Source organism: Stegastes partitus, unplaced genomic scaffold (genome assembly GCF_000690725.1).
Source record: "Stegastes partitus isolate 25-593 unplaced genomic scaffold, Stegastes_partitus-1.0.2 Scaffold15, whole genome shotgun sequence".
Lineage (NCBI taxonomy): Eukaryota > Metazoa > Chordata > Actinopteri > Pomacentridae > Stegastes > Stegastes partitus.
In genome coordinates, this window is record NW_007577746.1 from 1659303 (window position 1) to 1673091 (window position 13789).

The 13789-nt window shown below is 39.9% G+C and overlaps 1 protein-coding gene across 6 annotated transcripts in view; it reads left to right on the forward strand.

The window, feature by feature from the left end:
• Positions 1-13789, forward strand: part of sbf1 (SET binding factor 1) — a 74738-nt gene that overhangs the window by 15152 nt on the left and 45797 nt on the right. For all 6 annotated transcript variants that reach the window (XM_008290476.1, XM_008290502.1, XM_008290485.1 and 3 more), the window contains exons 2-5: positions 8613-8698; positions 10880-11017; positions 12267-12395; positions 12689-12799. In XM_008290476.1, coding sequence (XP_008288698.1) covers positions 8613-8698; positions 10880-11017; positions 12267-12395; positions 12689-12799 — 464 coding nt within the window. The remainder of the gene's footprint in view (positions 1-8612; positions 8699-10879; positions 11018-12266; positions 12396-12688; positions 12800-13789) is intronic.

The window sequence follows — 13789 nt, forward strand, 5'->3', positions numbered from 1 at the left end:
CTGCAAAAACTGAGACGTAAATGGTGATTTCTTCACAGTATTCTAATTTTTGGAATTCCTGTTTTCGTGGGTTTTATGCCCAAATTGTGTAAAAATTAACAAATAAATACTTGAAATTGTTTAAATTGTGGGACCTGAATCTATAATCTATGAAAGTTTAACTTTTTGAATGGAATTATGGAAATTAAACAACTTTTCCATGATATTCTAATTTTTTGGAAAGGGTCTATAGTTCATAGCAGCCCAAGTCTTAAAGATGGCTGAAAATAAAGTATACCATTTTTGAATGTCTTTTTTGGCCAGTAGACAGAACCAGAATTTGCTAAAAACTAGAAAAAAATCTGCTGGTTGGCAAACCTGGAAGCATGGAAACCTCATCGGGCTGGTCCCAGCTGCTGAGTTCGACAGTGGATGGAAAACTTGTTCACAGTCTGTATAATGATGCAGTCTCTTTGGTTACTCAGCATTGTGTAGGAGCTGAATGCATTGATAGTGTCTTGCTGATTGTGTTGGCCAGACTGTAAACTGCCATTACATCCCTCTTAGCAATGAGGTGGACAAAATAACAGACACATGATGCAGCATTTAACAGTGGGTGTTTTTGTCAAGCCTGTCAAAGGTGTTAAATCAGGCCAGTGGTTATAGTTTAGGTTATAGTTTATTGTGTTTATGGTGCTTTCAGCCAGTGTGGCTTGTGACTGCTGTTTTTCTTGCTGTTTTTAGGTGTTTATTGTGCTTTATGTTGTTATTTGTTATTATTATTTTATTTATGTTGTGAACAACTTCCCTGAGATTTTACACCGAAGGGATCAATAAAGTTTTATTCTATTCTATTTTTGTTCTATTCTATTACAAATTTGGAGACATTAACCCTTTTAGTGTATGACTGTATATAGATAATAGTTATTTTCTGCTTCTGTGAGAAAGCTCAGCCAGTACAACCCAAAGGTGCTGTTACGGTGCATGCAACACAGTGCCATAACTTGGGATCGGCCGATTACCAGCCTGGCTGTAATGATGCTACTTTTGGTGGGTGTTGACAAGTGCAAAGGTGACAGCAGCAAGCACAAACTCAGCTTAATTTCTCTGTCAAGCTGGGAGGAGAGGTAGAACCTTGTTTTCAAGATCTGTCTGTCAGCAAGATAGTGCAAACGCTACCAAACCAAATTTCATGACGTGTTGGAGAGGTGGAGTACGGGTAAAAGAAGAACACGTTTAATTTTGGTTCTGATCCGGATGGCTGAAATCATAACTGCAAGGTCACGAATTGGCCTTGGCGAAGGAAAGCACTCTCTGAGAATCCTTTGAGTATTTTTATGAGATGAGCTTGACTTTATTGTCCCAGAGGGAAAGTTTGACTTAAACACTGTGCTACACTGACCCACATTTATAACATAATACTCTGTTGAGTAAATAAGTGCAAAATGCACTCATGGACATTGTAATAGCCTAAATTTGGGATTCAGGGTTTAATGCCAAAGACAATATGATCTACCTCAGGAAGACAATCTGAAGCCCGTAACATGTACAGGTACTAACCTGTTGTTGTTACACAACAGGTCTGGCTGATAGCTGGATGTCATATCCCTGCATGGCCTCTCCACTCGTTTCACATTCCTGTCACACCACGTAGACTGAGCCCTAGTGAGCCCTTTTAAACGGTTGTCTTGCATCAGCAGCTCTGCATACATTCTTGCCTGCAGTCTGCTGTCTACTACCTGAGCAGCAGCACTCCTTGCTGACCTCTAACTTTTTTCACTCCTCACCAGTGTCGATATTTGCCATGTCTGTTGTATGGGCTATATGATTTTGGTATAAAGAAAATTACTTTATATTTGATTAATTTTGATGACAACAGGTACATTAATTGTTTTGATTTGAATTTGTCTGATGGTGATTTTTGTGTAGCCCTTCTAGCCCATACTAGTTAGATTGCTGAATAAAACAGGGGGAGTGTCCCAACTTCCAAATGCCAGCATTCAGGACATTATGATGTCCTGAAAACTTGCCATGTAGTTATTCATGAGGTTTCAGACATCTGCAAGTCTTGATATAAATAGAATGTAATTAGTAATTAACCCGTACTTAGTATTATGAAATCATCAGTATGTTATACGGTGTCATTTTCTGACAAAGCTATCTGAATGATTAACCCATCATCCACCTCAAACAGATGACCTCGGAGCTTCATTTTTACCCATAGTGTTTAGCAATTCTGCACATACAGGTGGGCATGTTGCATGTTGCACAGTATGTAAAATGCAGCTTATCACTTTCAGTGTAATGTTGCAGAATCATCTACAAACAGTGTAGTATTTATTCAAGGTAAACATTTTCATCGTAACTTTTTTCATTTCATTATCAGTCCTGCATTCGGTGTACACTCAGGTTCACTTGGTGCCACTTTTGTCTTTCCACCCATTTTATTATGAGTGTCCTACTTTATGTTATTTGTTCATATTTTTAAAAAATAATCACACACCTTAATATTAATCCTGTAGATTTTTGGTTTTAAATTTGTGACCAGATTAAAAAGTACATTGCTTCTTGTTGGTGTCTTTGGTTGAAAATTTAGTTTATGGAGGCACTGTTTCTAAATCACCTCAAACTTGATTTGGTTTGTACTGCAGTTTCTTTTTGTTGTAGTGGTACGCCAATACTAATGTGTCTACACTGAGCAAATTACATCCAGCATTGGCCTAGCTGATTTTTAATCTATTGCTACATTGCACGTGAAAACAAAGAAACTGTCAATGTATGGGCTACATATTAAATGTTGTTTTGTAAAATAACAGGCGCCATGCTTTTCTTTCAACAGTCAGGAGTCTGACGCCTCCTGAGATGAGCTGGGAGGCCCAGGTTTCGTTGCTCTCCAGAGGCCTGCAGGGCAACATACAAGCTGCATTCCACTGTGTTGTTGCAAATACTTAATTAGTTTGATAATTTTTTTGTTCTGAAACTTAAGACAAAGCTTGCTTCTTGCAGTATTGAAGTGTTGTTGTTGTCGTCATAGTTTGGTTTTGAGCCTCTTCTGTTTGGTAGCACAGTACTCTGCCAACAAACAGCAGATAAAGCCAGCGACACGCCACGCAATTTCTGGTTGAAAGAAATTTGATTTATTAATGGGTATCTTGATCCAAGTAGGGCTGGACCCGAATAGCCGAATATCTGAGTATTCGGTCGCTGTGCTGGTCTCAAGATAGCAATGTGGTTCTTCGAATAAATCCTCCATCCCCGCCGCCGCTGCTGCTGATGGCAGAAACGCCCGCTCACTCATGCCCCGTCGGATCGAATACTCACTCCCCCCCACGAATGTCCATAGTCCAGAAATTGTTGTTTGGACCAGTCCTAGATCCAAGCAATAAAAAGACATATGACAGCTACAGGCACAAGTCCCATAAAGCATGATTATTCTAAATGGATAAGACACTGTAGTAGATAATACTTTTTATTTACTCTGTGTTCTTTTGTATTTGTGGCCATATAGAAATGTTGACAGCTGTACCGTTTTCATTTCTTAAATGAAATTGCAGAATCCTGTAATCTGGAAACCGGCTTTAAACGCACGTTACAACAGGCAATGTCACAACCATGACAGCTAGTCTTGGCTCCCATGACTGCTGAGTGTACCACCTGAAAAACTTGTTTCACTTTCTCACGTTCACACTGGTTTGTTCTCCCCTTTGTGTTAATGTACATTGTTTATAATTAGTCAACAGTATCATTATAATCAGGTATGTTTGCCATGGGGGGGACATTGTGATGATTTTCTCTAGGTTTTATCACTTCCTCCTTAGTTATACTGGTAGTTGTTATGTTATTACCATTGATTAAATCTGTGTCAATTAAATCTGTTTTTACGGGGATGTAGTTAAATTAGAAACAGATAAAGCTTAATGAAGATTGTAAGCCTTACATAATGCAGTGCAAATGTAGCCATTTGACTGTTTCAGTAGTAGACATGCGCCTCAATGTAGATCTAGCAAACCGTTGAGATGGCACTCAAATCAGATGCATTATTTTAATGCCAGCTACTTATGAGCAACTCCAAACGAACTTGAAAATCCTCTAAATATGGCCTAAACAATGCAGCATAGTGTCTTGTGCTCTGCACTTAAATTAGCTTTTGTGTTGAGTCAAACTCTTGTTCCTGTAAGAGTTGAAGAGTGGTAAAAAAAAACAAAAAAAAAACACTCACACCCCATACACTCACCTCAAGTTAACAACTCTGAGATGACCTCTGCTTACAGTAACCTCCTAAATTTCACTTCACAATCACACTGTTGCATTGACACTGTGGACTTGGAGCTTTTGTCAGAACTAACAGGTTTGAAATTTAGTATTTAAGTATAGTTAGGTGTTGTTTTCCAGTTTTGTTGACATCATACAGCTTTATCTTGAGATAGTGTCTCATTTTAAAATAGAATTCATTTGTTTTTTCATGTAAAACCCTGGTGTATGTAGTAGCATTCAGCCCTTATCTATCAAACTTTTGCAAATATCACATCATGCAAGTGTGTTTCATGAAATTATATATTTAAAAATGAGCTTTTGTAACTTCTTCACAGATGCCCCCAAATGCAGAAACGCTCACCTGTTCAAGGGCAGCAGTTTTAGGTAACATCGCTGTTTGAATTTTGCGTTACCCAAGATGCCATTAGTGTGAGGTCCAATCCTGGTCCTAGTGATATGAAGGTATTACCACAGCTTCCTGCCAGGATGGACAGGGTCAGCTTTTTTTCATGTGATTTCTGCTTTCATGACTGCTGCAGCTTTCTATATTAATATTACACCTGCACAAAGCTTTTACTTTTTGGCTTTAGAAAAACTATAAATGAGGTTACAGGTTTTTGCTGTCGAGACATGATTCTCCAAAACTTTATTAGGCGTGCTGTTGGTAAACACTTTGACTTCAAGTGTGCACATTTAATAATAGTATTCAATGCAAGACTCAGCAAAGCAAATCTTACTCAAGTTTTTTAAAAGAAGTAAACACACCTTAGTGAAAGTAAGGCAGAACTATTCACAGTTGAGCTAATACAGGGATGGATGGAGATGAACATGGCTGTACAGATGATCTGCTGACCATTCTGCACACAGAGAAGGGATTTTAAATTGTTTCAGTGATTCTTTTTGGTTGCAAATTTGTTGTTTTGCCTAAATGTCACACAACAAATCCGGTTTTGTCTGATTTTACAGTCTGCATGCTTGAGTATAAGGGTTTGGGTTGCCTCTAAAGCTAATATTGCTCCCTGTTTTTTCACTCTGTTATGGCAAATTTTCTGATATTGAGTTGTGATGGGTAAGCAAAATTACCAACCACCTCTATACCCCTACTTATTATTTTCGAAAAGCCTTTAGTACTAACCAATAGACACATGTAGCAGTATCTGTTTTCATTGTATCAGCATTTTTACACAATGAACATTTGTACATCTTTGCCAAAGTAAAAATGTTCTGGAAGTCACAATAGCAGACAATAGTTAGGACGTTATCCACAGTGAATCTTGGAACGTTCACTGGAACTAGTTTTTATTTTTATCGTGGGACATTGGCCATCTCGTTTTGTGCCCTCTCATATCTAAGTAATTGCTGGTTTTGAAAAGTCAAGTGGAAGCCTTTAAGTCTTGTTTTCATTATATAGATTCCTTAAGCGTGCCTGCAGTATTCTTGACATACCTAGTTAGATTGAAAATTGGCCTCTCGTGACAAGGCAGCATTTGTTGTGCCTCCTTGTCTCATAAACGGCCTAGTACATGGAGACCACTGGGTTCAGACACTTAACATGAGAGTGACAGTGATTGTAGGCATGTTTCTAGTGTCTCTGGTCATGAGACTTGCATGTCATTCCCAACACTGTCTTTTTCTACTCATTCATACACTCCTCCTCCAATGTCATGCTTTAACTGGATAAATTATCCCCACCCTTCTTCATTATTGGCTGATGGTGGATCTGCACCAGCCTTTACACTGTGTGTTTTTGTGCACTCTGTTTGCCTGACACACCTACAGCTTTTCATCCATTGACAACATATTTTTACAGAACATTATGCTACTTTTAATATCAACCTCTATAAAGAGATAGTTGGGAGGTGACATCAAGTCACAACATGCATCAGGTCATGTATACTTTATCAAATGATTAATAAGTGTACCAATGGGGTTGGCTAAGTCACGTAATATTTTTATTTATTTATCTGAGATCATGGATCCATTTTAACCCCACACAAGGAAATTGTCTATGAGTTTATGCGGGATGATGACGGCCAAATATGTCGTTAATTGACACCTACTCACATAAAATACACTTTTGGCCTTAGGTGTTTAACTTAGTTTACCTCATGTTGCTTCAAATTACAGAAAATAATACCCCAAGTACATCTCATGACATTCCTTTTTGAGTTTTCAGTCATTTTTATTATTACCAGAACACTTCAAAATGGGCCGGAGCTTGCGAGTGAGAGGCACTCACATCAAAAGTCAAAGGAAACTAGCCTCTTGTCTTTGACTTCATCCCACCACTCCCACAAGCCTCCTCGTGTTCCTTTTTTTGCAAGGGAGAGGGAATGACTTGAGCATTTCCTTGTGTGTTTTGGGAGCTGGCCTACTTTCTGTTTGTGTATTGTCTGTGTGTCTGTGCTTCTGTTTTAGTTCCCTTGGTAAAGGCCCACAGACTCTTTTGTTTTCTCAAAGGCACAATTTAGTATAAAGTGTTTATGGTTGGTTTGAATGCCGGTGAAAACTTCTCCTTTACTTAGCATCAGATAGTGTTTGGATTTGTGCAGTTTTATTGTGGATTCACATGCTTTGTACTGAAAGGATAAGTGATGAATGCTGCCATTAAGCAGCCTGCAGGACTTCAGTTGGAACTAAGCTGAAAGACAGGCTTGTGGGGGTTACATAAGTTGGCCTTTTGTTGTGTCATTGTGCCGCTGTGATGAGCCAGGCCCTGGCCAACAGTGGAAATGGCCTCATTAACCAGCAGCAAACAAGCATTTTAACACATCTCACTAATGTTGAACAGGCTTACTTAATAGACTGACCTGACAATATGAATCACATGTTATACCAACTGCCTACATGTACATGTTCTTAATTGTGCCTCCAACAGTGTTAAGTGTATGTGCTCAAGGTATTTAGTGACCAGTTGCAGCTGGGCTCAATCACTGCATGCATCACCTGTGGAAGTTGGCAGCTTTTGTAATCTTCCCTAACTATGAAGAAAGTGATTATTAGATTAATTGATTGCTAGCTGGCTAAAAACACTATTTTCATAAACTTAAAACATATCTGCCCTAATTGTTTTTTTTTTTCGTTTACTTTGCATTGCAGATTGGGTTTTTTTTCTGTTTTCTTTCAGCTTCAGATCGTAGAATAAGATGGTTTTCTGTGACATCATCTGAACAGCTAAAACAATCCTGTGTGGCAGCATGCGTCAAACAAACTTCCTTGTCCTAGCTTGGAATATTGTGATATTCCGATTTGTTGCTTCACTGCGTGCAGAAAGCCATGAAAAAGTACAACACACTGCAGCATGTCTCTGTGTCTCTGCTGTGATGGAACGCATCAATGCTGGTGACATTTAGCAGAGTTGTAAAAATTTCATGGGTTGAAAATAGGTCAACATGCTGTATGCTGTTTTAAATCATCCTGAACCTTGCAAAGGAAGACCTTGGAAGTCTGTGAAACTGGCATTGTTCTTAGCATAGCGACTTTTTCCTTCAGACTTGTTAAGCATCTTTTGTCATGGCAGCACCCAACAACACATCAGCAACTTTTTGGAAAAAACTTCAGCTACTTTTGCCAGTATTTCCCTGCTGCAAGTACAAGGTTTACTTTTCCACCACAGGCACACCACTCTCTGCATCTGCTCTGATTAATAACAAAGTGATCATTTTACATGTAAATATAGCTGAATTCCCAGCACAGTCGTTTTCTGAGACTTGTGTGTTTGGCAGATTTGTCAAATGCTGTTGTGGATGTGCACATGTATCCCCTCTGAACCCATCTGTTTTGTACAGAATCAGAATCTCTTTATTGTCATTGTACAAGACAGCACAATGAAATTTGAGATAGCAGCTCTTGTAGGCAGTGCAAAAACATCAGGACAGCAAATCAATTCAGAGATTCTGTAACCAACCAAGTGAAGAGCCAGACCAAAGCAATGCGTCCATGAAAAGTGGCTGCCATTGTTAAGCTATAAATTTGTATGTTGTTGTGAATTGAACACCAACCAACACCAACCACATGCACCCTAGACCCCTCCTCTTTAGCCTCTTCTTAGCATTTTTCTAAATTATGCAGTGAATGGAGGTAGGCTCAGAGCTAGGGGTGAAGTTGCACTTGACAAATGACACCAGGCTACGGGGGTAATTGGGAACATATGCCATTTTATGATTATCTACCAGTTTCCCAAATCATGGTGTCATAATTTGAATTGTAGAGTTTATTTGAAAGCCATCACACAAGAGCTGAACAGAAAAATGGCACAAAAGACTGCTACGTTAGGTCAAAAAAATGTCTCAGGAGCTCACTTAAAGAAACAAATAGACAAGCAATGTAAATTTCATAGACTGATCCCAGCATTTGCTCTGTTCTGTGTTTCCCTGCAGTGGAGGGTGAAGGTCAAGGTCGCATTCTCCAGCGGTTTCCTGAGAAAGACTGGGAGGACAGCCCGTTCCCACAAGGCGTAGAGCTGGTAAGTCAACACTTTAAGTCATGTTCCTGTGTCCCGTAGTGGCCACATCAAGAGTCCTAACTCTGTCAGCGTTAGGGGTTCAGTTCAACGTGCAACTCAGTAGCCACGTTACAGCATGTATAACAAGAAGTAATGTATTCTTCATACTCTGACACATGAGGGGTGTTTATGTGCTAAATTAATGAAGGAGTTAAGAGTCGGTGAGTTAGTCAAAAGGTTTTAGCAGAAATAGGGAGTCATCAGGGAGTCCTACAGTTTTCTTATTTTGATGCCTTTTATATGTATAATGAAACTCGGTCTTATGTTTGTTGGAGACGTATCCCCTCTGAGCCCACATTATTTATAGTTAAGAAAGCACATTTTCTTACACCAACAAGCGAGGAAACATTTGATTTTGTGTGCCATTGTGGCCCAGTTTGACCCATATGCCTTATAAGAAACTGAGCTGTGAATCTGAGGACTGAAATTTTTGTCCACCAGTGGGGGTATCTAAAGATTGACATGTAGGGGTGGGGCATTCCAGCCTAAAGATCATTATAAGATCTTTTAACATTGAATAACGGGATCTAAATCACAATTTTCACCACAGACTTAGCTGAACTTGTGAACCTGTGATCATTTTGCATACAGCTACCTGGGCACAAAGCTTGTAGCTGCAGCTCAAGGCTAGTGTCACAAATCTCTGCTTCCTGTTATTGTTCTGAATTTATCCGAAACATTTTGACCAGAGGTGGTGATTTGTACCACTGCTGCTTTGACACTAGCTAAGTTTCCACCCTGTGAGATGTCTATTGTGTGGTATGATATAGATTGTCCCTACACTGGGGGTCTGTCGATTTTCATCTTTTCATCAATATATGACTATTTAATTTATTATATTACTAAAATAGTTTTAATGGGCAGGAAAAACCCGTAACCCTGACCTGGAAGGAATCTAGACATGAATGAAGTTTCTTTGATTTGAATGACTGTCATTGGGATTTAGTTTTCACAAGTGCCAAGGAAAAGTCACTGCATGTTCAGAAACTTTTCATATTTTATTTAGGAATGTGCCAAGCTGATGCATTGCAATCTTCTTGGTACCTGGGGATGGTTGATTGTTGGCCTAGCTCAATAATCAAATATGATATTCAGCATTTTTCCAACTGTCAATACAGTCTTTCTTAAGCAATTCTCCAATAGATTTTGCTATTTAAAAATGTGTTTCTTGGGCTTTGATGTAGCCGTCTTCTTCTATCTGTAGTCAACATTCTGTGGTCTCAAACGTTGTCCTACCGTCAGCACCATCAGACTGGATACATGGCACAAGTAGCAGTCAGTCAACACTGCAGCCTTAAACGATGAAACATTTATTAAACATTTTTAAAACATTTGTTTAGTTTTACTGCTAACATATTTTGTTCCAAACATCAGTCATCAGCATCCTTGATTAGCAGTAATCAGTAGCTGCCCTGAAAAAATCATATTGGTCGACGACTGACCACTGAGCCACACGTTGGCTAAAGATGTCGGCCAGTTAAAAGCTTATCTGCTTTGTGATCTGGATGTGAAATGGGCAACTTCAAATTGCTTCATAAATGATTTCATTGTGGATTGACTTAAAAGCCACCAACAAATGGCCTGTGTAACATGTTTACACTGGCAGTTTGCCAAGTTTAGATCCAGTCGGGGTTAGTGACTCAACCTAATAAATAATAGCAAAATAAGTGTCATATCTTACAAAAACACTGCTAATATTGACTTTCTATTACTTGTTCACCTCAGTCAACACTGTGGCACTATTAATTGCTCCATGAACATTTCTTGTTCTGCAAGTAAATATTTAAATGTTACATACCATAACCAGATACACTGTGATACGACATGAATATTCTGTCACATTGCTCAGTCTGAGCTGTTGTGAAGTTACTGTAATTTTAAAGAAAATGGAAAGTTTTCAGAACCTGTTGGTAATGTTAATGACAGCCCAGCCCTGGATGAATCAGCCAGAGGTGCTGTTGGAACAACTTGTGACACACTGCTGTCTGATATATCACCCAGGTTGGTATGTACACTAATCTCTCTCCCTCTCTTTTTGCCATCTCTTTCCATCTCCATCTGATTCCAACCCGTGTCTCTGTTTCACCTCTGGCCCCAACACTACCATCACCTGTCTGCATTTACTCCCCTCCTCCTGTCTAGTTCTGTCAGCCCAGCGGTTGGCAGCTGGTTCCTGAGCGGCAGCCTGCCTCCTTCTTTGTAGCGGTTTTGACTGATATCAACTCGGAGCGTCACTACTGTGCCTGCTTTACCTTCTGGGAGGGCCTAGACAACCCGCAGGTAAGACAGACGCCAGATATCCAGTGTCCCAGGGCTTAGTTGGAGCTGTTCGTGCAGCAACAGTCCCATTCTGAGTTCACAACTTGGCAGCAAGACCAGTGTTTGGCTATGTGGCAGCTGTGACATGATGGTCACGTATTAGCTTTTGTAATATACATCCTTTGTAAAAGACATGAAAATTGAAGAAGTTTCATGCACATTTTATGTGCATGAAACTTCTTCAAATATAAATTGTGTGAAACGTTTGGAATTTTTTCTATTTTATAGAAAAAATTCCAAACATTTCGCACAATTTATAATGTTACGTGAAGTATTTGTGTTTAAAGAGCCACAACGAGATGTTATTTAGTGGTATTGATTTGTGCAGACAGCCTGTCACTCTCAGCCATAAGAACTATTTCCACTGCAGGAACTTATGTGCCATATTAAGGGAACCCAACATTCCAAAGTTGCCTTTGGATTCCCTATGAGCAAGCAGTCACCAAGAACCAAGAACTAAAAAAACCCTTTAACAAGGAAAAAAAAAACTCTGACCGACCCAGGCTCAGGGAAGGCGGCCATCTGCCTCAACCGGTGAGAGTGGGCATGAGGGTGACACGAACCTTATTGTGTGCTCCGACTGCAAGAACCACCCCAGTAGAGCCTCTTTCAGGGAGAAAAAAAATACCTACTCCAGGGTAGGTACTTCTGAGTGGCCCTAAAATACTGCTGTGTTATTCTCAATGCTGTTTGGTCAAACTCGGAGAAGATAAAAGCTGATTGGTTAAACTCAGAAAGGACCACAAGTGATATTTGTCTGCCCTCTTGATGTTTTCTGTTCTATTTCTTACATGCTCACAGAGCTAAAGTTATATCCAGTACCTACTCTTTGGCATTGTTTTGGGGCACTGTGAGTTAATGTGTTTGAAACTAATGGATCCAGTGAAAACAGAGCTGATGAAGTGGGCACAGATTCTGCAGTGGAAAGCTGCCTATAGGCACATAATGTGTCCACAGTATAGATACTCACTGTAGTACGTGGGAGAAACAATTATGAAGTTTGTTTCACAATAAAGACTGCCTTTTAACCTTTGTGGAATACATGGCCAAGAAGCCTTTGCACCAAGGACTGGACCGGGGTCTCCACTGTGGTTGCCACTGCACTTCTATGTCGCACATTATTGTATGTTCAAGTGTAAATGTGGTTTGTCATTTTAAGTGTTTACCTCAGCCCGATGTGATGTAGTATTTGCTCCTGCTCTGTGTTCAGCTGCAGAAGGCTGAGGCCAGCGAGGTGGATGAAGCGGATGAGGAGCCGACTGTTGTCCAACCAGCTAAGGTCTTCGCCCCAAAGAGCCTGGTGGTGGTGTCCCGACTGGATTACACTGAGGTGTTCAGGGTACGACACACACAGCTCTTCCAAATATGACATCAACAAGTGTTTGAATTTGTGTGCATTGACTTTCATTAAAACGATTCAGTATGAAACTAAAACACACTGACTAAACATTCAGTGCTTGTTTGAAATAGAGACTGAATAGAAATGGCATATATTGCTGAAAACTTTGATTTCGTTTTATTTTTTTAAGCCATGCTAAACATCACTATTTTCCTTTATTGTACAGTAAATGGATTTTGTGTGGCCTTGTTGCATGGTTTTGTTGACCCTTGACCTCCATTCTTGATGAACAGAACTGTCTGGGTCTGATCTACACCGTCCATGTAGACAGCCTGTCTGTCCCCTTGGAAACAGTGATCGGAAATCTCCTCACCTGTGTCATCCCCATCGCTGGAGGCTCCCAGGTAAAACTACTGGCCATTCATCTTTTTCTCATTTCTCTAAGTTGTAATAATGTCGGTACCCACCAGTAGCAGTAGCAGTTGCAGTTTGTGATGGAGATTAGGTGTGACACCATTCCTGAAGAATCTGTTTCTTAGCTGGTACTTGTGCCCCCCCCCCCCCCCCCATGCTTTGCTCAGCAGTGCAGCTTACGCAGGCAGCAAGCAGCAAATAGAAGCAGATCTTAGCACAGCCTGCTAGAATAGCTCATTGCTCAGCATAAAAGACCAGTGTTGCTTAAGTGCTGGCTTCATACAAAAGAAGAATATTAACTGTGGTTGAAAGGTTTGGTCCCTCTACCCCTTCATGTGTATACTATGTATGCATGTAAATGAGATTACGACACACACAACACATTGCGCACATGCAGAAGTGGTTGTAACATGCTTAGACATTTCTTGAGTATGGGTTTTTAAATAATTTATTAACTCCAGGAAATTATGATGTTTTAAATGACACCACTTGTGTTCGTGGGGCTGGTGTTACTGCAGATCTCTGTCCTGGAGGTGCAGTGTCGTTGGCTGTCCTGTAAACACACATTGGTGTCAACATGGTAGCATTTTCCAGTTCTGTTTCAATGATATCGGCATAGAGGGAGACAGTGATGGCAAAGCTTTGTGAGACACATAGCTTTCTTGTGGACAACTACTGCCACTTAGCAGATGTTGAAAAAATCACACAAGAAATGTTGGCCATGGAGAAAACAACAGCCCCCCCCCCCCATTTATGACCTAATGTTGAAACAAGCCTGTTTGTGTTCTTTTTGCATAACATTTTATATGTGAGATACAATATTTCCACCAAGGCCACTGCTTTTTTGTTACACATTTGTACACTTTATTAATGAGTCTTCACACTAAAATGTTTAGCACGTATGCTTGTGCATGTTAACATGCACCTGCAGGTGAAACATTGGATTTTGTATTGTCATAACATTTTATTATTTCTTTTTT